We start from the raw sequence: 25,817 nt of genomic DNA, 5'->3' as shown, positions 1-25,817 counted from the left end.
TCAATTCAGTCAAAACTGGCCCACCATGAGAAAAATATAATCGTTGCTGTCTTTGAACTTTGAATCCACCCACACTAGTTTGAAAGAGAGAAAAAAATAAAACTAAAATCTAGAAGTGGGGAGTAATGATCGATTCTCACAAGGCTCATGAAATTAATATGAAATTGAAAGATCGGAACCACCCATGGCCATTGAAATCACTCCTAATTAGAATTATTTTTACGTGGTTCTCTTAATAATTAATATATAGCTTTTTAATCATTAAATATTACGTAAAATAATGATTAAAAAAATGATAAATAATATAATTTTTTTAAAAAATAATAATATAAGAGTGTTCATACAAGTCCATACAGTTATATTTAAAAAAATTAAAATTACAATAACATTATTTTCAAAATAAATTTTTTTTTATCTCTATTCATCAATAAGACTATACTCACAGTTCTTCACTTAAGACTATAAATAAAATTTCTCATAATATAATATTGTAAATTAACTAGAGTACTCTATTCATAATTCCTTTTACCTGGTCTAGTGATGAAGTCATTATAACTACAGTTTATAGGACTATTACATCACAAACCACTTTGAACACAGCTAGGAAAGAACACAAAATAAAAATGTTTAGGTACAGTACTTTTGAAAAGTCAGTCTCCATCATCCTCACAAAGATAGAAGATTGTTTACGTCTTGGCTATGTTTTTTTTTATCAACTCTTTATAATTTAATGATATATACATGAAATTCTTTGATTTTCTGATCTCTCCTCCATAAAATCATGTACAAGTACAACGTACCGAAACAAAGTACGTAAAACACTTCTTCATTGTTTTTAAAGAGTCAAGAGTTTCGTTTGATTACACAGTTAAGATGAAATGATATGATAAAATATTTTATTAAAAATTATATAAAATATTATTATAATATTATTTTTATTTTAAAATTTAAAAAAATTAAATTATTTATTATATTTTATATAAGAGTACTTTGATTTCGAGCTATTTCTAATTGGAGTATGATCATGATCGATCATCTTTTCCATATATTATTATTCAATATCTAGGGCATCATGCATCTCTGATATTATTGAATCAAGCCCCATAATTTCTTTTAAAAATAGCTATGTATGATTTTTTTTTATAAGGTGTTCGATCCAAAGTTTGGCTGCATCATCTGAACAGACTAATTAGGATACGTTTCAAATATATATTTTGCTAATTAAATACTCAATAATTCTAACGTCGTGTGCGTACTAGTTTTCTATAATAAACGGCTAGCTAGCCGAATTTCTGGTAAAGGTTGGTCCACTTTCTCTCCTAATCTTTTTTTTTTTTTTTTTTTTAGAATTTTGATCGAATCTGGCACTTTAATATATATTTGACTTGATCATGCAGTAGTAGTCTTTTTTTTTTTTTCATCTTTCCAATTTAGCGTGTAATTGAATGCATGCACGTACAAGGGAATTAATATGTGCATGAATCCAAATCATTCTAGGAGGGATTCCTTCCCAACTAAGCAAGCATATATCGAGTCTCGCCTCCATCTAGTTGCTAAAAATTCTTTGACTTTTGACTACGTACTGTTGCTAGCTAGCTAGTGCCAAACTTTAATATTACCATCCTAATTGGTCAATTTATAGCAGCTAGCTACCAGCTTGTGGGGTCAAAAGTCCTCCTACATCCAATATAATGACCATAGGGTCCACCCACAATGCATGTGATGAGCTATATATATATATATATATATATAAAACGAAAGACTTACTACTCTCCTACTATTTATTTATTATTATTTTTGTATTTAATTTTTTTAATTTTTATTTTATTTAATAATTAAGGAAGTGACTATTAATAAAATTATATATTTTTTAAAATTTTTTTTAATGATTAAGGATGTTAAAAAAATATTTAACAGAAAATAATAAAAAAATAAAAACTTCAAATACATTATAAATAATAAATGGATAGTAATTGGTGCCGAAACGAGGCCTATCACTTATAATATATACATCATGTAGTAGTACTTTTTTTTTTTTTTTTTAAATTTCAATGGAGGCCATTGATATTTAGATTTCCAATTAACTTCAATGATGAGCATATATATATATATATATATATATATATATAGGTTGAAATTTTTATATTTTTCTTAAAAGAAATAAATATATAATTAAGTCTCATTTTATTATTGCCATTATATATAGGTGGTTTGAGTCACCTAATTCCAAACCTAACAGAAGTACTGAAATTACAATTTAATATAGTTTATTGAATATCTACATGATATATACAAACACATGCTAATGTGGAAGAAAATGACTACCAAAATTTCTCTCTCTTCATTACATCATAACCCATTATATATAAATCTATATATATATATATATATATATATATATATATGTCAAATAAGTAGTCAAGGAACTAATTTGAGTAGTGTTCCCTCACTAATGTGTAACTTTAATTTGGCAAAAGGAAATTGTAAGGTCGACTATGATGCAGATGAGAGAGAGAGAGAGAGAAGAGTGAAGAGAGAAGAGAAAGAAGACAAAACAAAGTCCAAAAATGAAACTTTAAAACCGGCCATGCATTGATATATATGAAGAAATTCTGGCCTTTGAACACTATCTTGTCTGCCATTAGAACATTTCAACTTCCTCCATTAAATAATAGAGTTTAATTTGTTGGTAATTATCACAGTAAGATGGTGGTCAAATATCATAACCATCTTAAAATCATCGATCGGCAATGTAATTGATGAGGAGCATACGCAATCTATTGAATTTTGATACTCACAAGTCACAACCATATATACCAATATATATAATAAGAAATTATATATATATATATATATATATATATATAATTTCTTATTATATATATTGGTATATATGGTTGTGACTTGTGAGTATCAAAATTCAATAGATTGCGTATGCTCCTCATCAATTACATTGCCGATCGATGATTTTAAGATGGTTATGATATTTGACCACCATCTTACTGTGATAATATATATATATGCTATTGCACGCTCAGATAATTAATGTAAATTATTCTAGCTATTGAGTCCAACCATTCATAATATTCTACACCGGAAATTCCGCAGTATTTAATACTAGTAATATGAAAAATATACGTACGTCGTATCAATTCTTACCACATCAATCATGCAATACAAAATGAATGATGCGAGTTATACTGTATTACGTACGTACGTCGAATATGATACTAGTAAAATTTCTCTATTCTATTTCTCTTTGGTTTGAGTAAATCGGTAAAAAGAAAGAAAAATTCTATTCATAATAAGTTTCATACACTACACACCACTCTTTTTGTTATTTTTTAATTTTTTTCTCTTATCAAATATGTGGTATATGGATAATGAATAGAAGAATTCAATTATTTTAAGAAGAATAAAACAAAAAACAAAAAATAAAAAAAAAATTAGAAAATAAAAAAAATAAAAGAAAGTATGGTGTATAGTGTGTGAGGCTTATGAATAACAAAGTTGAAAAAGAAATATTGATATTTGCAATCTTAAAGTATGTAAGTTTCGTAGATTCCTTTTGAGAAAAGTAGGTAAATATGAGAATCACAAGATGAAATAATTATTTTTTTAATAATAGACCCCACCATTTTTTAAGAGAAGTACGCGAAACTTACATATCTTAAAACTATATAAATCTAACCTTACTCATTAATAAATTATAGATCAAAGTACTTGAGTAGGAGGGTTATTTTATTTCCCTTTTCCTAGATGGGTCTAGTTACGTGGTCATTGATCTGATCATGAGGATCTCTATTTTCTCCCTTCCATTAATTTTCAAAAATCTCATCAATCAATTGATGATAAGTCTTCTACATGATTTATCGAAAGTGAACTTTTACCCTCTACACCAATTATGATGAAACTTTTGAGTTAATTTCTTCATAAATGGTCCATCATCTATTTATTGGTGGGTTCCCACTGTAATCTCAAACCATGTGTTTGTACATGGTAAAGAAATAATGACACTTATATATAAAAATGTGGATATTATGTGCTTACAAAAAACCTAATCCATGGCTATGGTGAGGTGCAATTTATCATTAGAGAGAAAAGTAGGCAACATTAATGATTCAGGTGTTAAGTAATGATAATGAGCAAATCGGGTAATGATTCGCTCCTTATCTGTTTATTTATTGTCTTTTTATATTATATTTTTTTTAAAATAATATTAGATACAGTTATAGAATGCGTAAGCGTAACGCATAAAAAAAACAAGTCTATCATTAAAAATCTAATTTTATTTATATAGATCTCATATTTATTTATTTTTTTTAAAAGAAATATACGATGCTTGCGCAGTCTATGACTGTAAATATTATTTCTCTTTTTGTAATGAGGTGTTTATTGGGATCTTCTACTCACTTCTCTTTGTGTTAATCTTGTGTATTTAATTCTATTGAAATATTACTTAAAAAATAAATTTAGATTGTTTACCGGCCAAGTTTTCACTATCAATTATTTGTCCAAATTTTTATAAAACTTCTCACCATGGAAGCATTTTAGGAGAAAAAAAAATTAATGATCTTTTTGTTTGCTTAACTTATATATATATATATATATATATATATATATATATATATAATATGATTGAAAAAGACACGTATCTTGATACACAAGTATATGTGTAAAGTAATATATATTAAGGTAATGCTAGATATAATTTTAAGATGTATAAATTTTATGTATTTCAATTGAAAAAGGATAATCCACCGACGTTATAATATTGCAAATATCATTTGTTTATATATTATTATTTTTTGTTTCCTTTGTTATAGACTTAATTAAAAAGAAAGATGGATTATTTAAAAGAGGTACTTTTTAAAAGGAACAACTACGACCTCTGACCACAACCTTGAGACAAAGACGAATGAAAAAGAACCCCCAAAATATGGTAGAATCCCTTAATGTCCGCGATGGTATATATATATATATATATACACACTTTTTTTTTTAAGGCAAATCACGTGGTGCATGTAGATATATTAACATGATTAAAAGCTATATAAAAGGTGGGAAAAGGGACCCTAATAATCACCATTATATATATAAGCATCCTAATATAGTTACTTGAGAGTAAAACTATTAAAATGCACCAATTGGGAAATTATCTCCAACTGAGTTGGGTTTATCCCATATCATTAGCATGAGTCCAAGAGAAGGTAATTTACAAGGACGGCTTTTGAACAATCCAATGATAAATTTGTTGTGATTGAGACCATTGATAATAAGTTATTTCTCTCTCTTTTAATAATACACATGACAAATAATCTTTTTTTAAGTTGGTAATTTAAAAAGGAAAACACTATCCATCATCATTTTAATTATTATTATTCCGTCATCTTCGTTGTAGCATCAATTGATTGACAAATAAGTAAAATATAATAATGAAAAAAGAATAGTTAAAAGAACGATAGATAGTACTTAACATTAGTAAAATATATAGTGCTGAAAATGAATAGAGTAGCTCGTAAACAATTCAAACTCAGCTCATGTAAACTGAGTTCGAATTCGGTTAATTTAATAAATGAAAAATTCGTAAATACTAATATAGGTTCCAATATTAAACAAGCAAAACTCGTATAAACTCGACCAGACTCGTTTGAAGCTCATGAACAAAATTCGTATAAACTCGACTTGACTCGTTTATAATATGTTTTATTTATATATATGTGTGTAATATTTATTACATGTTAGTTATATTTTATATATTTAATAATATATCATGCAACTACAATTATTGATTTATTATATTATCTATATGTTTTAAATAGTTTAGTTTATTACATTCATCTTATGTATTAATTTATAAAAATTTATATCATAAGAATTTTGAATCAAAACTATTTGGTTGAATAGTTAAATGGTTTGAGTTTTTTTTTTGTAAATTTTTTTAAAAAAATTATTAATCAAAAAGTAAGATTTAGAAATTTCAAAATAAAAAATTGAGTTCGAGCTAGAGTCGTTTGTTTATTTTTATTCGAGCTCGAGCCGAATTTGAACAACATTAATAGTTAACGAGCCAAGTTTGAACAAGGATATTCGAATTTTATTCGAGTCCGAGTCGAGTTAAAACAAGCAAACATGTTAATAGAGTTCGAATACCTTTATTCGAATTTGACTCAACACAATTCATTTGTAGCCCTAAAAATAGGATTTAACTATATATACATGAATTTTGTCTTTTTTTCAATCCAAAATGGATTTTCTTCTAGTTATCAGATTACATTATACATTTATGTACACACAAGTGTCCATGTGCACATTTATATGAATGGTCAAAACTTTAGACCGACGACCAACATTTGCAAAATCTTGACCCAATTAGAATAATCACCAAATGGATAATACCAAACCAATCTTCAACATTTATGTTTCTTTGCCAATAATTATAAATATTTGGGATTTTTAATGTTTTCTTAAATGAAAGTATTTCATTTGGTTTTCATAAAAACTGCATAAATTGGAGTCCATTGAGCAGGAATCGAATGTAGCTACTATTGCACCAGACAAACATATAGCTTACACATAGAGAGAAGGAAATTGAGTGGAATGAGCACAGACAGTAATCTGTAGGCTGCTTCTGTCCTCTAGCAAAATTATATAGGAAATATTCTTTTGTTGTAAATAAAGGTTTATGTTCCTTTGTACAGAAGTAGCAATTTTGTTTTTTGTTTTTTTCCTTTCTTTTGGTTGTTTTCTCTTTGTATAAAGTTTAGGAAACTTGTAATGAACAGACATAGAAATGAGAACATTTTCTCAAACCTCCATCACAGTGTTCTCTCTATCATTATTTTTTTCCTTCTTTTTCATCAATACAGTTTTATCCATTTTCCAACATGGTATCAGAGACAGGCGCTGTGACCTGTGATCTCTTTTCTTGCTGTTGACCATCCTTTTTTTTTTTTTTTTTTTTTCCAGAGACCTTTGCTTTCTACTTCATTTTTCAATATCATTTAGAATAATACCAACTCTCAATGGCTGAGTCCACTAGTTCTTCTCCTCAAAACTCCTCTCCTTCTAAGGATCCCAATAGCCCATTTTATCTATACCACAGTGACAATGCCAACACTGCAGTGGTCACACCACATCTGACAGGTTCTAATTACCTCTCTTGGCATCTATCTTTTACTCTAGCCATTTCAATCAAGAACAAACTTGGGTTCCTTGATAGAACCATTGAGACACCTGGCCTTGCTAGTCCTTTTTATGTTCCTTGGCTGCGGTGCAACAATCTCATTATCTCTTGGATTCTCAACTCTATATTAAAGGAAATTACATCTAATGTCTTGTATATCAATTCAACCAAAGTAGTATGGGAAAAGCTTAAGGTATGTTTCTCACAACCTGATAATGTTCGCATCTATCAGCTTCAACAACAACTTGAATCAATAGTACAGGGAACTCAATCTGTAAGTGATTATTTTATCCAACTTAATGATGTTTTGGAAGAGCTTCATAACTATAGGCCTCTCCCTTATTGTTCTTATGGACTTCACACTTGTAAAACCTTAAAATCCCTTTGGTGAGACTTAGCAAACAGACTATGTATTCAAGTTTTTAATGGGCCTAAATGACACTTATGATAGTATCAGAGGACAAATTATTCTTATAAGTCCTATGCCTACATTGGATAGGATTTTTTCTCTAGTTTTGTAAGAGGAAAGGCAAAGACAAGCTAGGACTTTGGTAATGCATAGTCATGAATCTTCAGCTCTGGCTACGTTTCACAATCAAGTTAAGAAGAATGAGAGACCTGAAATCACCTTCTACCACTGTGGCCACACCAAAGAAAAATGTTATCGATTGATTGGTTTTCCTCCTAATTTCGTGTTCACCAAGACCAAACCAGGACACTCCTTTGGCACATCCTCAGCTATGCACTCAGCCAACTAAGTGACTTCTCAAAGCCAAGAAAAAGGGTCTCCAAGTGGTTTGCAGTTCCTTTAACTAAAGTTCAAATTCAGCAGCTTGTTGCTTTTGTCAATGCCCAATCTTCTCAGCTCAACCTCAAAGAATCCATCCCCTCAGTAAATCAGCCTAAGACACACACCACCATGCCAACCAATGCTGTAGCTGGCACCTTTCATTCCTAGCACATGGCAGGTATAAGATTCTGCATGTCGACTACCTCTGATACATCAGTTCGTTCCATTTTTTCTGCTAGTCATAATCAACAATTTCTTTCTCTAATGCATCACAAATCTGATGAACCACAACTCACTCCTTGGATTCTTGACATCGAGGCTACATACCATATTGTATGCTCAGTTTCCCTTCTCACCGCCATCACTTGTGAAACTTAAGCTTATGTTCATTTGCCTAATAAACCACAAGTTAGAGTTAGTCGCGTTGGTACCATAAGAATTTCAGATTCCCTCACCCTCACCAATGTTCTTTCCGTGCCTAGTTTCACCTTCAACCTTATTTCTATTAGTAAACTCACTCACAAATCTTCTCTTTGTCTTGTTTTCTTGGAAAAATTTTGCTTCATATAGGACCTATCTTCATGGATGATGATTTGTCTTGCTAAGATCTGTAATGGTTTTTATTTTCTCAACCATCACTCCATTTCCTGCAATGTTGTCAAGAGTTTTCTCTCCTCCAGTCAAACTGCCACTAGTCAAGTCTTCAATGCAAATAAAATGCAGAATTTTGATCTTTGGAACTTTAGATTAGGACATGTATCTCATCAAAGAATGGATGTAATCCAATCCAATGTTCCTAATGTAAAGTATAATAAAGATATAGAATGCACTATATGTCATTTGGCTAAACAAAAGAGAAAACTGTTTCATTTGAGTATATCTTCAACTTGTTCTCCCTTTGAATTAATGCATTGCTACATTTGGGGTCCATACTCTAATCCATCCATTCAAGATCACCATTATTTCTTAACTATTGTGGATGATCATAGTCGGGTCACTTGGTTATACCTAATGAAATTCAAATCTGAAGTTAGAACTCTTTTGCAAAATTTTATCCATATGGTTAAGACTTAATTCAATGCAAAAATCAAGCAAATACGATCTAATAATGGATTAGAATTTCATATGCATGATTTGTACAATTCTCATGGTATTTTGCTTCAAAATCCTGTGTCTATATCCCACAACAGAATAGGGTGGTGGAGAGGAAGCACCAACACCTTATTTCAATTGCTCTGGCTCTTCTTTACCAAGCCTTACTTCCACTCAAATTTTGGGGAAATGCAGTTTTAACTGCAATTCATCTTATCAACTGAATTCCAACCTCAGTTTTGAACAACAAGTCCCCTTACAAGGTCCTCTTCTCTTCCATTCCCTCTTATGCACATCTAAGAGTCTTTGGATGTTTGTGATTTGCCTCCACTCCCAAACACACTATAACTAAACTGAGTCCTCGGGCAAAGAAATGCATCTTTATAGGCTATCCACCTGGTGTGAAAGGATATAAACTCTATGATCCCGAAAATCACTCTTGTTTCATTTCAAGGGATGTTATATTCTATGAATCTATCTTCCCATTCCATAGCTCAAGTTCAAATATCACTCATCCTGATCATACAATGACCTGGTTCTTTCTCCTATCCTACCAGATTCATCATCATCCCCTTCTTATTATCCCTCTCATGTCATGCCTCTACGTCCCAATGAACAACACACCTCACAAGATCAAGCTCACGACCCTCTGTCCAGTTCCCCTCTTCTCCATGAAAATCCTGCTCCATCTTCACCAACTCATGAAAATCCTACTCCTTCTCCTGCTGATATCACACCTCCCATCAATCTTCGAATATCACATAAAACTCACTAGCCACCAACATACTTACATGATTACCATTGCCAAGCTATTCATGTCACTTCCAATCCCTGTGCCCTATCCACTTCTACTGCACATCCTTAATATCAATGCATGTCATATGATCACTTGTCTCCTCATCATAAGTCCTATGCCCTTTCTCTCTCCCTGCTTCATGAGCCCAAGACCTACCATGAAGCTGTGAATTCTAAACATTGGCAAGATGCAATGAAATCTGAGTTGGAAGCCTTAGAGGCAAATGGGACATGGACAGTTACTACTCTACCTCCAAGAAAAATAGCTATTGGTTGCAAGTATGTCTATAAAGTCAAATTAAAATTTGAAGGGACAATAGAGAGACATAAAGCAAGGTTGGTGGTAAAAGGCTACACTCAGAGGGAAGGACTTGATTATCAAGAAACCTTTAGCCCGTAGCAAAGCTCACCACTGTCAAGGTTTTTCTTGCATTGGCAGCCATCCATAACTGGCACCTCTATCAGTTGAATGTACACAATGCTTTCCTTCATGGTGATTTGGATGAGGAAATTTATATGGACTTGCCTCCTAGTTTTCACGGCAAGGGGAGTCATCTTGTGAAAATAAGAAGTTGGTTTGTAAACTCCATAAGTCCCTTTATGGCCTTAAACAGGCATCTAGGCAATGATTCTCCAAATTTTCTACTTTTCTTACTCATTTTGGTTTTCAACAATCTAAATCTGATTACTCTTTGTTTACACAAGAAACTATGAGAATGGATTTATAATCTTCTTGGTTTATGTTGATGACATAGTCATAGGGAGTTCCAATCTTGAAGTTGTTGATAACATGAAAGCTTACTTGCACTCTCAGTTTAAGATCAAGGATCTGGGTATTTTGAAGTATTTCTTGGGTTTGGAAATTGCTAGATCAGCTACTGGCATCTGCTTGTGTTAAAGAAAATACAATCTCGAGATCCTTAAGGATGCATGGCTTATTGGATGTAAATCAGTTAGTACCCTGATGGAAATTAACCATAAACTCACTCACTCTTCCTCAGGTTTATTGGTTGATTCCACGAGTTATAGGAGACTGATTGAGAGATTGATTTATCTTTCAATAACAGACCTGAAATCACCTATGTAGTCAGTATCCTCAACCAATTCATGGACAAACCAGTAGAAACACATATGCATGCTGCTCACCGAGTCCTGAAATATCTGAAAGGTTCTATAGGGCAGGGCATATTCTTCTCATCTCGGTCTCATCCACACATCAAAGTCTTTAGTGATTCATATTGGGCAGCATGCCCAGAAACAAGAAGATCAATCACTAGTTTTTTCACTTTCATTGGTGATTCTCTAGTAAGCTGGAAATCTAAAAAGTAAGCCACTGTTTCACGTTCATCTGTAAAGGCAGAATATCGAGCCTTGGCTCACACTAGTTGCGAAATTGTATGGCTCATTTCTTTGCTAAAAGACTTCAACACTGAACATCCTAAACTTGGACTTCTATATTGTGATAGCCAAGCAACTTTGCATCTCACTAAAAATCTAGTGTTTCATGAGAGGACCAAACACATCGAATTAGTCTGTCATTTTATTAAAGAGAAGGTATTAGCCAAGGTCCTCACACCAATACATATATCTTCGAAGTTCCAACTTGCAGATATTTTTATTAAGGCATTGTCCATCGCCACCTTTCATTTCCTACTGTCTAAGATGGGCACTTTGAATATCTATGCCCATCTTGAGGGGAGCCACAAAAATTACATAAATTGGAGTCCATTGAGCAGGAATTGAATGCAGCTATTATTGTACCAGACAAGCATACAACTTACACAGAGAGATGGAAATTGAGTGAAATGAGCATATGACAGTAATTTGCAGGTTGCTCCAGTCCTTTAGCAAAATTATATAGGAAATATTTTTTTGTTGTAAATAAAGGTTTACATTCCTTGGTACAGAAGTAGCAATTTTTTTCCCTTTCTTTTGGCTATTTTCTCTCTATATAAAGCTTAGGAAACTTGTAATGAACAAACATAGAAATGTGAATATTTTCTCAAGCCTCCGTCACAATGTTCTCTCTGTCATTATTTTCTTCCTTCTTTTTCATCACTATAGTTTTATCCATTTTTCCAACAAGTTTGTCCAAACTTAAATAAATATTCAAAATTTCAATTGAATAATTTAGCTCAAGTTTTTCTTAGGTTTTTACGCCAATTTTTGCTTTCATAAAAATGGATATTTACATTTGTTTTTAAAAAAATCAAGATCGACTTTAAAAAATCAATTATTTTACAAAAAAATCTAATATTTTTTTAAAAAATTGTGCGAGATATATGTAATTTAAACTTATATATAACATTAATTGCTTAACCTAAACATCATAGATAGTCCTTACAAATTTTCAAAAAATTGTAAAATAATAATCATCAGCATTAGCTTATTAGCTAGACTTTTTATGTTCTTTTTTTTTTCTTCCTATTATTTTTGAATAATTTTAAAGCAATTTATCAACATTTGTATTTAATTTCTTTTTGTTCGGTTTATGCAGTCCGGGAAGTCGACAAGCTGGGAAGCCCAACTTGAAGCGGACGGTGATGGATAGAGAGTCCAATGAAACCTATTTATGCAGGATATTTGGAAGTCCATAACCACATTCATTTCGGGCTGGTTTCAGTGGATTTACACGTGCAATAATTTCCACCTTTTGCACGTGACAGTTCCAAACGAGCCGACCTTTTCCACCATCAAGTCCAGCACTATGCATAAATCATCGCTGTCTGTGTATTCAATCATAGACTTTTCAAGAGTTCCAAATACTGTTTTCTGTAGTGGAGCCTTTTTGCAAAGCTCTACGGACAAAAGCTCTATTACTCGCAGTTATCCCAAACAGGCACTTAATCTCCACCTTATGTCTTTGTTCCCTAGGTTTCTGTTTATAAACATAATGATTTTATAGGTATTTTACTGCACATCACCTGTTTGTTGAAGTGCCTCTTTAAGCAGTTTCCCCTGCCATGTTCTTGATGTGCACAGAAACACTGCTATATCATTATGTGTATGCAGATCTGCTTTTCCCTTCATTGGTATGTGCTTAGATCATGCTTTGAAGTATTGAGTCTTGATGTTTTTCTTTTTTCAAGCTATGCAAGTTCTACTCTATGAGAATTGACGTACTCTGCCAGTAGAAAGAACAATGCGGCTTGTGGGGTTACCAAGTGTTTACAAAGCAAACTTGCTGAAATGTGCCATACGACCAAGTGCGAACGTTACTCAGATTATTTCGTCGTTTTTTATCAATATAGGTAACTTCTTATTTTTGGCTTCACAGCTATCTTCAAGGTGTTCAAAAGCCATTGCATACCATAGTGCTTCATACCGTTGCTTAAAGTTCAGCTTGTGTATTGTCTGTCGCAGAAAATTTAGTTGAAAATGATATTTTTGCACCTAAGGATCACTTTTTAAGATTTGAGACGTAAAACTGTTTCATCTATACGAACTCCTCTTGTTGCATATTTGGAGTTTTATCCTTTGCAAAGCTGACCTTTGGGCTTATTATACATGTATGCATACGAATCTTGAAATTAGTCTCCTCAGGTTATTGGGACAATACTCTTTTAAGTTGAACTGGTTTGTTATGTTATGTTAGTTCCCATGCTCTCATTTCAAATTTACTCATCATTCTGACAATTGTTCTGGCTATCATGCCAGTAAATGTTGTGGGAACAAGATGCAGGTATGCTTTCTATATATTTCTGTCACCCCTCCCTCTTTATGCCAACATGAATGGTTAAGTTGAGTTGAATCGTTTGATGTGGCTATAATTCCAGGCCATGATTGCTAGATGGCGTTCTTGTTGAATGGGCTACAACACAAGCCACACAAAACTATGGGATTCTAGTATTTAGATATTTTTCAGTTGACACTAAATTTCATGAACTAATACAATTAAAACAATAATAATAGAAAAAAAAAAAAGAAAAAAAAAAGCAGGCTTCCTTAAGTTTAAGTTATTGAGCTTATTGCATGAGAATGTAGACTGTCATGACCAAATAAGGACATTCATAACTTGTAACAGGTGAATCTTCTAAAACATCACAATCTTTCAGAGATTATTCTTCTGCTACAGCAGTTAATGATGACTCTAATAAGGACGCTGGAAAGATGACATTGGCAATGAACCTAGCATGTGTTGTTGAAGAATCTTCTTGTGTTGATGAGAGAAAACCCAAGAGTCGAATGGAGCTTAAGCGGTATTGTGAACTCCGCATAAAGAAGAGGGTGAAGGAGCAATACATGGATGGGAAATTTCAAGACCTAATGACAAAAGTGATTGCCAATCCAGACACTCTTCAGGATGCTTATAATTGTATAAGGCTAAATTCAAATGTAGATATATCAATTAATAATGATAGATTCGATTTTTCATCCATGGCTGAAGAGCTTTGTAGTGGGAGTTTTGATGTCAAGGTCAATACCTTCTCTATCTCTACGAAGGGTGCAAATAAAGAAACCCTTGTCCTTCCCACTCTAAGGTTGAAGATTGTCCAGGAAGCCATCAGAATTATTCTTGAAGTTATTTACAAGCCCTACTTTTCTAAGATTTCTCATGGCTGTCGAAGCGGGAGGGGACACTCATCAGCACTGAAGTACATCAGTAAAGAGATCTCTAATCCTGATTGGTGGTTTACAGTACACATAAATAAAAAGCTGGATGCTTGCGTCCTTGCTAAACTCATATCTATAATGGAGGGCAAGATAGAAGATCCCAGCTTGTATGCTATCATTCATAGCATGTTTGATGCCCAAATACTCAATTTGGAATTTGGGGGTTTTCCAAAAGGCCATGGATTGCCGCAAGAGGGAGTGTTGTCTGCTATACTAATAAATATATATCTTGACCTTTTTGACCGTGAATTTTACAGATTGTCAATGAAATATGAAGCTTTGGATCCCTCTATTCATAGCAATCGTGATGGGTCCTATTCCATGCTGCGTAGTTGGTTTAGGCGACAGCTGAAAGACAATGATCTTAACTGCCACAGTGAAAATAACATTGGTATAAGAGTTCATTCTTGTCGCTTCATGGACGAGATATTTTTTGCAATCTCTGGTTCTGAAGAAGTTGCTCTTAGTTTTAAGTCTGAGATTCTAAACTACTTGCGGAATTCTTTGCACTTGGACATTGACAATCAAACAGAGTTATTGCCATGTGAGGGACCTCAGGAGATACGATTTCTGGGATATTTGGTTCGAAGAAGTATAAAAGAAAGTCCCGCTGTAAAAGCGGTTCACAAGTTAAAAGAAAAGGTTGAGTTGTTTGCTCTACAAAAACAAGAGGCGTGGAATGCTGGGACCATAAGAATTGGGAAGAAATGGCTGGGCCATGGTTTGAAGAAGGTTAAAGAGTCTGAAATCAAGCATTTGGCTGATAGTAATTCTGTTTTGAGCCAAATTTCCCATCTCCGTAAGGCTGGGATGGAAACTGATCATTGGTACAAGCACCTACTAAAGATATGGATGCAAGATGTTAAAGCCAAAGCTGCAAAGAGTGAAGAAATTATCCTTTCCAAGTATGTTGCAGAACCATCACTTCCCCAAGAACTGAAGGACTCCTTTTATGAATTTCAGAGGTGTGCAGAAGAATATGTTTCTGCTGAGACAGCTTCTACTCTTGCTCTTATGCCGAATTATAGCTCGTCATGTGACTCTGAAACAACCACTGAAATTATTGCTCCTGTTAATGCCATAAAGAAGAGGCTTTTACGATATGGACTAGCCACAAATGATGGGTACCCCCGTACAACTACTCTGCTTATCTTACAAGATAACATCCAAATAATTGACTGGTTTTCTGGTGTTGTCCGCCGCTGGCTTAGATGGTGGAGTGAGTGTGATAATGTTAATGAAGTAAAGCTCTTAATTTCTGATCAACTTAGGAAATCTTGCATTCGTACTTTAGCAGCCAAGTACCGGATACATGAAAATGAGATAGAAAAACGGTTTGATTCAGAATTGAGCAGGATTCCATCTACCCAAGAAATAGAGCAGGAGATGGCATATGAGAAATCAAATAACCAAGTTTTTGATAATGATGAGGCTTTAATGTATGGGATATCTTATAGTGGCTTGTGTTTACTTTCTCTAGCAAGAATGGTGACCGAGTCACGGCCCTGCAATTGTTTTGTTATGGGGTGCCCTTCTCCAGCACCAAGTGTTTATACTCTTCATGTGATGGAGAGGCAGAAGTTCCCAGGCTGGAAGACGGGGTTCTCAAGTTGTATTCATCCTAGCTTGAATAGAAGGCGGATTGGGCTGTGTAAGCAGCATTTAAAAGACTTATATCTCGGTAATATATCACTTCAGTCCATCGATTTTGGTGCCTGGAACTGAAAACTCAGTGAATTCAGAGAATTGTCCAGCTGCAGTATATATGGACTGTTGACCATTCATTGATGTAGAAACCATAAAAGAGGATTTGAGGTGCCAAGGACTCTGTTGGTGTGCCAGTTTCCAATTATTGGCAGGGAAGATCAAATGTTTGATATGCTACCCGAAGAAAATGTGGAAAACATCCAAATCTAGGTCACCTTCTTAGGTAACTATTTGGATCATATACCTTAGAAGCATAAAAAATGATATGGTTTCCGGTAAGATCTTTTTTTTTTTTTTTTAATTAGTTTCCAGTAAGATCTTTGTTTAGAATTTTGAGCATTAATGATTTCCTGTTATTCTCAGTTTTGAAGATTTGCATATAATGTGAAGTATAATATTCTTGGCATGGCTAAAAATTTTATAGGCATGTTAACATATTGGCAATGCAAAGCAAATGAAACCCATCAATTGCATACGCACTTGTTCTTATGACTCCTCGCTACGACTCCTTTTGGCATCAAGTTTCAGAGCAGATGGCACACATTTTTGCTCCATTATCTATTTGGGAAGGGCTAAAAAAGCACAAGCAAGAACAAGGCAATCCTGCCAAGCCCGGTGTTGATGACTTTGAGTTTTTCAAGTGTACGTGCAAACTTTTGGATGGGTATGACAGGGAGGGCAATGCCAAGAGGATAAGTTCCTATTGTCATGTTTTTTCTTTCCCATGCAAAATGAGAGAAACGAGCGTCCAAGTTTGAAGTGCAGCGGAAGAATGTATGAGCAGAAGCTACGACCATGACCTTTGTATGGTGAGGGATAACTTTATTGTCTATCTTTAGCTCAACAAGGAACGGGGTGAACAAGACACCTCTACCGTTGTCTGGAGCACAATCATACGTATAGGGAATACTGTGTAGAAAATAATCTAACTTGTGATATTGTCTCTCTCCCTATAGAGGATATCAGAAGCAATTGTCTTTGATTTATCGGTAATGCTTGGATTGTATAACTACTTGTTAGTACTGCTATTTGTAAATGCTTCTTGAGAAGGATAAAACTGTTTTATGATATTGATCCGTAGAAGGAAATACTTAATTTTCAAAGAAATTGAATGATGAAAATTAGAATGATGAGAAGAGAAATGATTGTAAGTGATGCCAAAATGTCCAATGCCTAATTTTCTTCTGCACTCTTTTAGTTCGATGTTTTCAGGAGACTGTGTTTGGACCTAACATGTTTTCAAGTGTTTGGCACAAAAACTATATTTATTACCTCACTGGAAACTTATCCAAAATAAAATGATTTACAAATATTCAACTATGGGTAATAAATTCACATTATTTTAAAACATTTTTTCAATAAATATGAGTTTAGAGAGAGACAAAAAAAGAAAATACTTTAAAAATAGGTCAAGTGTTAGCCGTGAAGTGCTAAAATAAAAAATGAAAATTCTATATACCATATTACTATCTTACTTTTATTATACTAAATAAGATGTGACATATTTATCACCATTAAATGATCATTTATTATATACTTTTCTATTATTTAATAATAATAAATGTGTCATATACCACTTAGTATGATCAAAATAAAATAAATGTGTGGTGTATAACATTACTCAATAAAAAAAATTCTTTACCACGTACTTGTTACTGTTAGCCACACCTCCCAAGTATTAATGGGTGAGTTTTTTTTTTTTTTTTTAAATATTAATGGGTTAGCTTAGAATCACACATTCTTTCCCATTGCTCTAGAGTTGTTGTTTTTTTTTTTTTTTTTTTTTTTTTTTTTTTTTTTTTGTGGAAAGTTGCTCTAGAGTTGTTACCAATAGGATCCTACGCACCTGTGTTAGCCACACCATGAAAATCCCAAAGTATTTTAGGGTGGGCTTAACACAAAAGTAGAGGGAAGTTATTAGAGAGAGAGACAGACAGATGGTCACATTAAATTGCTCTAGAGTTGTTCCCAAAATCACCTCTTTATCAAGACCCAAATTCCCAAACACGCAACCCCTTGTTTCTCCAGTCTCCAGAAGGGCCTCTCGAGCAGTAATAGTAGCGGCAGTAGCAGTATCTGCATTTTCCTCGATGTCTTACGACAAAGAGCTCGCCGCTGCCAAGAAAGCTGCCTCTCTCGCTGGTCGACTCTGCCAGGCATCTCTTCCCCCACACTCTCTCGCTTTTCTTAAATTTGGTGATAGGCATACAATGTTTCATGTTATCTAGCCTGGTTGATGTGTGTGATTTTGTCTGCGTTCGGAAAACAGTTCATTTGAAGATATGGAATTGTTATTCGAAAGGAACCCAGAAGCTCAAAATCATTATTTGAGCAAAACTCGGTGCCTAGGAGTAGGGGTGTTATTTGAGAGAAACCCAGAGCCTAAGAATCGTTACGTGAGAGGAGTAAAGCCCTGATCTGAATTTCAGCAACATTCTGAGTATGGTATATAACTTGAGTGATTCCCAGAACCTACAGTTATTATATTAGATGAGTACAGGATATGAATTACTATTTTGGCAATATTAAAACACTGCTATTACTGTGGTATTTTTTTTTTCTAAGCTACTGTGGTATGTTGTTTTTGGAGCAGAAAGAGAAAAGAAATTGGTCATTCCTACTATGCATTTCCTTCCCCCAATTTTTTTTTTTTTTTTTTTGGCGGTGGGGGAGGGGAATCGCTAATTATATTTTTTTGTAATTATGTGTATGTTGTAATTTGACCGCTGGAAATAATTTATTTGCTTAACGCTGAAACTAAAATTGTTACTTATGCCCAGGCATTGCATCGAGTCTTACAACTCCTCTAGTTTTCTCAGCTGCGAGTTTTACAACTCTTTTATTTATTTTCTCCCTTTGGTAATGGCATATTACTTGTGTATTTCTTGAGGTACGGAAATATACACTCATCTTTATATAAAAGGTTTTCATGCATGACTACATGGCCTATGCTTTTTTGGGCAAGTAACTCCTTTTTTTAAACAAAGTTATATTTCACTCCCTAAATTTGCCAGATGCATCACGCATGTGGTTTGTTGGCAAGAAACTTTAAAATGCTCAAGAAAGAGAAGAAAAAATTGATCTTTAATTTGACGCTGTGAACTTTATTTGACACAGTGCAGCTTAACATTACGGGTTTGTTGCTTACTTTCTCTTTGTATCAGGTGTAAAGTTCTTCCCGGGTTATATAGGAATGTGGGATAGAACTGTAGGTTTCTTAGAATTAAATGAGGAGCACATTGGGACATATCCCTATCATGCTTGCCTATTTTGGTCTGCTTTGGTGGCAATTCTTTACCTTTTTAGTATATGCCTTGTCAGTTGATGCCACAAATGGAAGTTTTCTGCTGTTTTATTTTAAGAGTCTGTAAATACAATATATTTGTTACAGTAGGGTGATTCCTTTGGGTGCTTTTATTTCCTCCAGAAGGTACAAAAGGCACTTTTGCAATCAGATGTCCAAGCAAAATCAGATAAAAGTCCTGTCACAGTGGCCGATTACGGTTTGTTACCAAATTCTCCTCTTGTGCATTGCATTTATCTGATGTTTTCTTCTTTGGAATCCTTACAGATGAATCTTAATTGAAAATGGGTGCACACATTTTTTTTTCGGTCACATACTTTTGCCTGCAAATTGGCTTATCTCGTGGGCATAATAGTGACAAACAGTAGAGTGATCTCTTACCATAATTGCTTTAATTTTCTGAACATTTCTTCATGTCATTGATCATGTACTCCTAATTCAGATGACCATGTTGACTTAATAATTGTGAGGTAAGCTTGTGCATGAGCTTAGTGGTGATTATGTTTTGATATTGCTATATATTTTCAGGGGTTATCTTATAAGCAAGTTCCCTTTTCTTTGCCTGAGGTTTTGACTGGATCTATCTGCTTACCCTGCAAATTAATTAAATTCTAATTGTTTTGTTCCAAAGCAAAGATATCCATGGGGCAGTTTGTGTTGTGCTGAATCTATACCACCCATGAATTGTCTATGAACTGAAAAAGTTATATCCGTACCTGAAGCACTAGTTCTTCTGGTGGATTCACATTAACTCATCTGATTCTTCCCCGTTTGAGTAGTAAAGTAGTACTCAAATCCTTGTTCAAGATGAGATAAGTACAATGTTGTCCATGGTCATGTTTCTAAATTAGTAGACTGTCTATGTAATTTTCTTTTTGTGTGTGGATGTGGCATGCACTTGTGGTTCAAAGTTTCAGTTTTGAGCATTTTTCGATTAAAGGCTATGTTAAAAGGCATTCATATTATAGATTATTCCAGTGCTTGTTATACCAATTTCAGCATTTAGAATTGACATTTACTGGAACTGACTGCCATTCTGTTTTTATCGCTTAACCGCGATTCCCAGGTTCACAAGCTCTGGTTAGTTTTGTGCTGGAGAGGGAACTTCCATCTGATTCATTCTCCTTAGTAGCTGAGGAGGCGAGTGTGTATGCTTTTGCTTAATTCCCAGAGACATGCAGATGACGTCTTCTTTTCTTCCCTTGAACTGTAAATCAAGTTAAACAAGTTTTTAAATATTTCTAGGATTCGGGAGATCTTCGCAAGGAAAGTGGCCAGGAAACTCTACAGCGCATTACAAAACTTGTGAACGATACTATTGTCAATGATGGATCATTTAGTGTTCCTACATTAACCACGGAAGACGTGCTCATGGCCATTGACAGTGGCAAATCTGATGGTGGTTCTCATGGTCGGCACTGGGTTTTGGATCCAATTGATGGTACTAAAGGGTAAGCTTTCATAACTTAGAATTTGCCTAGTACCTGGGCTTAAAGGATCAGGTCTCTCAAATATCTTGTAGTCGCCATATGCATTTAGTTAAATGTGTATATAAATCTTTCTGGATTCTTGTGACAGTATGTCAGTAACAGCGCAGAGACAATAACTAGCAAAATAGTTGAGTTTCATGGTTTAAAAGTTTGCAAAAATTATGTCAAAATTTCATTTTAAAATGGGTCTTTGCACTCATAGATTAATATTAGCTCTTGAATTTGATTATTCTTGTCTACATGCATCTTGGCATGAAACTATTACTATATGCGCATAAAGCCGATACTAGAATGGGAAATCCATGATTTATTGCATCTTATTTTCTCCTTTAGGACTTTTTTGATTTTCTGCTTGATGACATGTCACTGAAACTAATATGACATGCATTCACTTGAACTAATAAATCCTTTATAGATGCTACCAAATTCTGTCAAATTCGTTTCTATCCATTCCCATTCGGCCCATTGGAATAAGAAGGCTACCGAAGATGGTGAGTCGGTGTTCTAATTCTTCAAGCTGACATACCCTTCTTATTTGCATCACCCTTCATAGTGATCCCAATTGCTTGTAACTTTTGGTGTTACTTGGAACTTAAGTTGATGTATGGAAATGCTTGATATGAGTAATATTAAGATAAATTTAACCATGGTGATGTCATGGTAAATCTCTTTTGATGAAACCTCCATTTTCCACTTCTGTTGAAGGTGGTTATAAATTTGCTGAAAAGAAAACGACAGAAATTTTCATTGCTTACTTTCTACCTCCTGTTTCCCGATTTAAATTTTTTTATCATCGATTCTCTTACTAACTGAGTGCTCCTTAAATTTCGATGCACTTATGAGTGAACCATGATGAAATAGCTTATACTTTGTGAGATGGCATAATAGATTTGTAAGGGGAGACCAATATGCAATTGCGCTGGCGTTGCTAGATGAAGGGAAAGTAGTATTGGGCGTTCTGGCTTGTCCAAATCTTCCTTTAGCATCCATTGGTGGTAATAGACTGCACTCCTCACATGATGAAGTTGGTTGCCTTTTCTTTGCCAAAGTTGGTGCAGGAACATATATGCAGTCACTGGATGGTTCTTCACCAATAAAGGTTTGCAGTTATAGGAAAGTAATATCAGTGTATGCTTTATTTCTATAGGTATTCCGCTCTTAAAATCATTTTTGTTTTATTGCCCTTTAGGTGAATGTCAGTACTACTGACAATTCAGAGGAAGCTTCGTTCTTTGAATCCTTTGAAGCAGCACACTCCTCACATGACTTGTCTAGCTTCATTGCAAAAGTACTGTGTTATTTTTTCCTCTATCAATAATATTCTCTGCTGTTCCTTCAAATTTCCTGTCCTAAGTATCAATTCATGAACAGAAACTGGGTGTCAAAGCACCACCAGTTAGAATTGATAGCCAGGCTAAATATGGGGCACTGTCCAGAGGAGATGGAGCCATATATCTGCGATTTCCTCGTAAAGGATACCGTGAGAAAATCTGGGATCATGCTGCTGGGTGCATTGTTGTGACTGGTAATGATAAATCTTTCTATTCTTCTTCTTCTCTCCACTTAAAGCGGGCCAGGGATGGCAACAGGCCTTTCTCTTTGTTATTTTTTTGTGTCCTGGTGCAGGTCTGTCTCTCTCTCTCTCTCAAGTTAAAATAAAGTGCTGGTCTCTCTTCTCTGGATAACCTGCCCTTGTTGGGATGGGTATGGTTGGGTATTAACAGAGATCAGGTTGCATTTGGTATTGTCATTGTGGATTGATGGGTGTGCGTAGTGCATACTGAAAATTAACGTGTATATTGCAAAACATTAGGTAGTTCAGGGGATATTACAAATAGATAGGTCCAGGTCTTGGGTTGTCTAGTGCCAGCGCATGGGTTGAAGTCTTAAGAGTGGCCTTTCATGCTGAGCACTGTACCTTAGCCATTTCTTTCAAGATCCCACTTAAATGGGATCTTGAAATTTGGAGATCCTATTCCATTTTTGTTTCCTCACCAATTGGAGACAAGAAAAGCCTCTGAAGTGCAGTCCTTCCATGCATCAAATACATGACTAAATTATGAAATTTCTTAGGTTTGGGGCATAAGACAAAACACAAAATTCTCATCTCATCTCATCATTATACATTTTTCAAATCCCCATACAAAATATAATAAACAATTCCTTTTTCAAATCCCAATACACCTTTTTCAAATCCCAAAACAATAATAATATTAAAACATAATATTTTAAACTTCAAAACAAAACACAAAATTCTCATCTCACTCCCCAAACCTGTAGGATGTTCTAAAATGATTGCTGAATATGCTCCTATTCTAGGGCATATATCTACTGGACTTCTTGTGAGTGCTATACAATACATTGTAAGTGCTTTGCAATGCTACATGAAGCACGTTTTTTTTACATTTATTGATCACGACTAAACCAAAATAGTGACAGTAGATTGCATTATGAGATCATTACATGCTCAATGATCGTGTATTTTGACTTGCATAGGCGGGCTAGCTATAGGAAAAATGTTGGATTGGAGGATTAAGCATAGTTAATGGATGGAAGATCAAATTGCCAAATATGCTTATATGATGGTAAATCCCATTAGTTTCATCACGTGTCTAGGTTCTAGAAAGAAACATACTTTTATACTGATCCAAAAAAAGAAGAAAGAAACATAGTTATGTGTTGGGGTAGCTTGCAAAACTGAAGTGCATGGATGAACTTTCTAATTACTTACGTTTTGAGGAAATTTTCCAAAAAAAAAAAAAACTCTTTTTCTTTTCTGACAAGAATGCATTAGGCATTATTGGATTCCCTGAATACGATGAGTGTCTCCTTGATAGTTGTGGTGATGCTAGTTGATTAAATTTCGCATTTAGTACCTGTTTTTCAGATTTATCTTAAAGTGAATTTTGCAGAAGCTGGGGTGTGGTGGCAGATGCTGCAGGGAACCCTCTGGATTTTTCCAAAGGGAAATACCTTGATCTTGACACAGGCATACTTGCTACCAATAAGAAATTGATGCCATTACTCTTGAAGGCAGTTAGAGAATCCCTGGAGGAGACACCTTCAGCCTTGTGATTACTTTTGGCCGCATGATTCGGTTGTTTCCAATGCTGATTTTTTTAACTATTACAATAATCTATGCCTTTATCCTATCAAAAATGCAAAAATTCTCCGATATGATGTAATTGACTATTTGATCAGATCCTCGATGAGTTCGAGAATGCTTACATCCAGCCACAAGAATAAGACTTCTATATCATATGTTTTTCATACTTTTCCAATAAAGGTGTGATGCTCGTAACCCTTTGTGATAATTCATTAATTAGTTCTAAAATGATTACCCTGCATTCTCTTCCCTGAATATGCAGACACTTTGCAGGTTAAAGATGTAGGAATAGTAGACTAAAAATTTCCTTTCCGAAATAATATAATGAGGTCCGAACAAGCAACATTAGCGGTGACATGAACTTCTCAAGGATTTTTCTAACATAGTGATGGAGAACTTAATATTCTGGACCTGTGATAAAGAGATTCGAAACTGGAAAAGGAAAAAATTGACTTTAATTTTTTTTTAAACGTAGTTTAATATTCAAGTATAATCTCTCTAATCAGTAGCAGATGGAGTGAGTACTCATTTAGCTTGAAGTGTTTTCTTTGCCAAATCCTTCAGAACAACCTTTAGCTGAGACGCAAAGCTTGGTGTGAGGTATTGTTAATTGCGACGCACTAGATTTCATGTAATTTGAATGATCATAAACTTATTTGCTTGGTTTGTGTGCCTATATGTCTTCCCACGCCACAGCGGTGAACTGGCCACTGTTCCTCTGTGGCCCTTCCACCCACTTCACAAATCACAAATCCCATGCACAGGAACAAAATTAGAGACTACTTCTTTTGTAGTTATATATTATTATGAAAAAAAAAAAAAAAAAACTATATGCAAACCCATGTTAACATACCAAACACTCAACTGGTATGAAAGCAGAGCCTACCACATTATACAACACTTTTTACAACACATTATAAAATAAGGGTATTTTTGTAAAATGATGTTAGTTTTATAAGATATTTTACAAAAATACCCCTCCTTTTAAAACATTGTTGTATAAAGTGTTGTGTGTTTATCATTTTTCTTAATAAAAAGCTTCGATCTTTTCTTATAATTGTAATGAACTCCATAATAAGTATTGTGTTACAAACCGGTTTGTAAATAGTAGAAGTCTATTAGTTGAAACAGAGTTTGTTCTCCTATTTCGGTTGGCTGGCTTGGAGTTCGTAAGTTGAGGATTTTCATTAAGGCGTTAGTTGGAACAAAGTTTGGTTTCCTATTTTGGTTGGAGGGTTGAGAGTTTGTAATCTTAGGATTTTCAATAATGCATTACTGAGAAAATAGCTATGGAGATATCAATTGGAAGGGGGGTTGCTTTGGATGGAGGTCATTGATCGGAAGTATGGTAGTGCTCGGGGGGTTGGTGCTCTAATTTAGTTCGGGGGACTTATGGTATGGGGCTTTAGAAGTTCATTAGAAAGGGTTAGGAGAGCTTTGTTAGTCATGTGAGGTATGCTATGGGTGAGGGATTTAGGATCGTTTCTGATTTGACATTTAGTGTAGTGATTGGGCCCTCAATAGTGTGTTTCTGGCTATTTTTCGATTGGCTTCAATTTGCTGCTGTTTCATATTTGCTTTATCGTTCTAATGGTGCGATTCAGTGGAATATTTGTTTAACTCAATCTGTACAAGATTGGGAGATTGATGAAGTTTCAACTTTCTTCAGCTTTTTATACTCATTGAAATTTAATAGTAATGCTGTGGATATGATGTTGTGGAGGTCGAAGGGG

General features: G+C 34.2%; 2 protein-coding genes across 6 annotated transcripts; both read left to right on the top strand.

The window, feature by feature from the left end:
- Window positions 1–12,553: 12,553 nt before the first annotated feature.
- LOC121250559 (nuclear intron maturase 4, mitochondrial) lies at window positions 12,554–17,272 on the top strand. 3 transcript variants are annotated; one of them, XM_041149700.1, is made up of 4 exons: window positions 12,554–12,895; window positions 12,995–13,114; window positions 13,888–16,407; window positions 16,707–17,272. In XM_041149700.1, exons 2-3 carry the CDS (start codon window positions 13,006–13,008, stop codon window positions 16,200–16,202), a joined length of 2,424 nt encoding a protein of 807 aa, XP_041005634.1. In that variant the 5' UTR covers window positions 12,554–12,895; window positions 12,995–13,005; the 3' UTR covers window positions 16,203–16,407; window positions 16,707–17,272. The 3 variants fall into 3 exon arrangements, with proteins under 3 accessions (XP_041005634.1, XP_041005635.1, XP_041005633.1); XM_041149701.1 differs by having other exon boundaries at window positions 12,554–13,114; window positions 16,713–17,272; XM_041149699.1 differs by having other exon boundaries at window positions 12,554–13,114.
- A 763-nt stretch (window positions 17,273–18,035) lies between these two features.
- On the top strand, window positions 18,036–24,279 carry LOC121248723 (SAL1 phosphatase-like). 3 transcript variants are annotated; one of them, XM_041147269.1, is made up of 8 exons: window positions 18,036–18,340; window positions 19,612–19,687; window positions 20,555–20,628; window positions 20,734–20,939; window positions 21,867–22,077; window positions 22,168–22,266; window positions 22,350–22,503; window positions 23,891–24,279. In XM_041147269.1, exons 1-8 carry the CDS (start codon window positions 18,122–18,124, stop codon window positions 23,992–23,994), a joined length of 1,143 nt encoding a protein of 380 aa, XP_041003203.1. In that variant the 5' UTR covers window positions 18,036–18,121; the 3' UTR covers window positions 23,995–24,279. The 3 variants fall into 3 exon arrangements, with proteins under 3 accessions (XP_041003203.1, XP_041003205.1, XP_041003202.1); XM_041147271.1 differs by lacking the exon at window positions 23,891–24,279 and adding an exon at window positions 23,479–23,871 and having other exon boundaries at window positions 18,058–18,340; window positions 21,840–22,077; XM_041147268.1 differs by having other exon boundaries at window positions 18,061–18,340; window positions 21,840–22,077.
- Window positions 24,280–25,817: the final 1,538 nt, after the last annotated feature.

Source organism: Juglans microcarpa x Juglans regia, chromosome 2D (assembly GCF_004785595.1).
Source record: "Juglans microcarpa x Juglans regia isolate MS1-56 chromosome 2D, Jm3101_v1.0, whole genome shotgun sequence".
Classification (NCBI taxonomy): domain Eukaryota; kingdom Viridiplantae; phylum Streptophyta; class Magnoliopsida; order Fagales; family Juglandaceae; genus Juglans; species Juglans microcarpa x Juglans regia.
The sequence above is the reverse complement of the archived record's forward strand: the minus strand, read 5'-3'. Positions and strand labels throughout refer to the sequence as shown.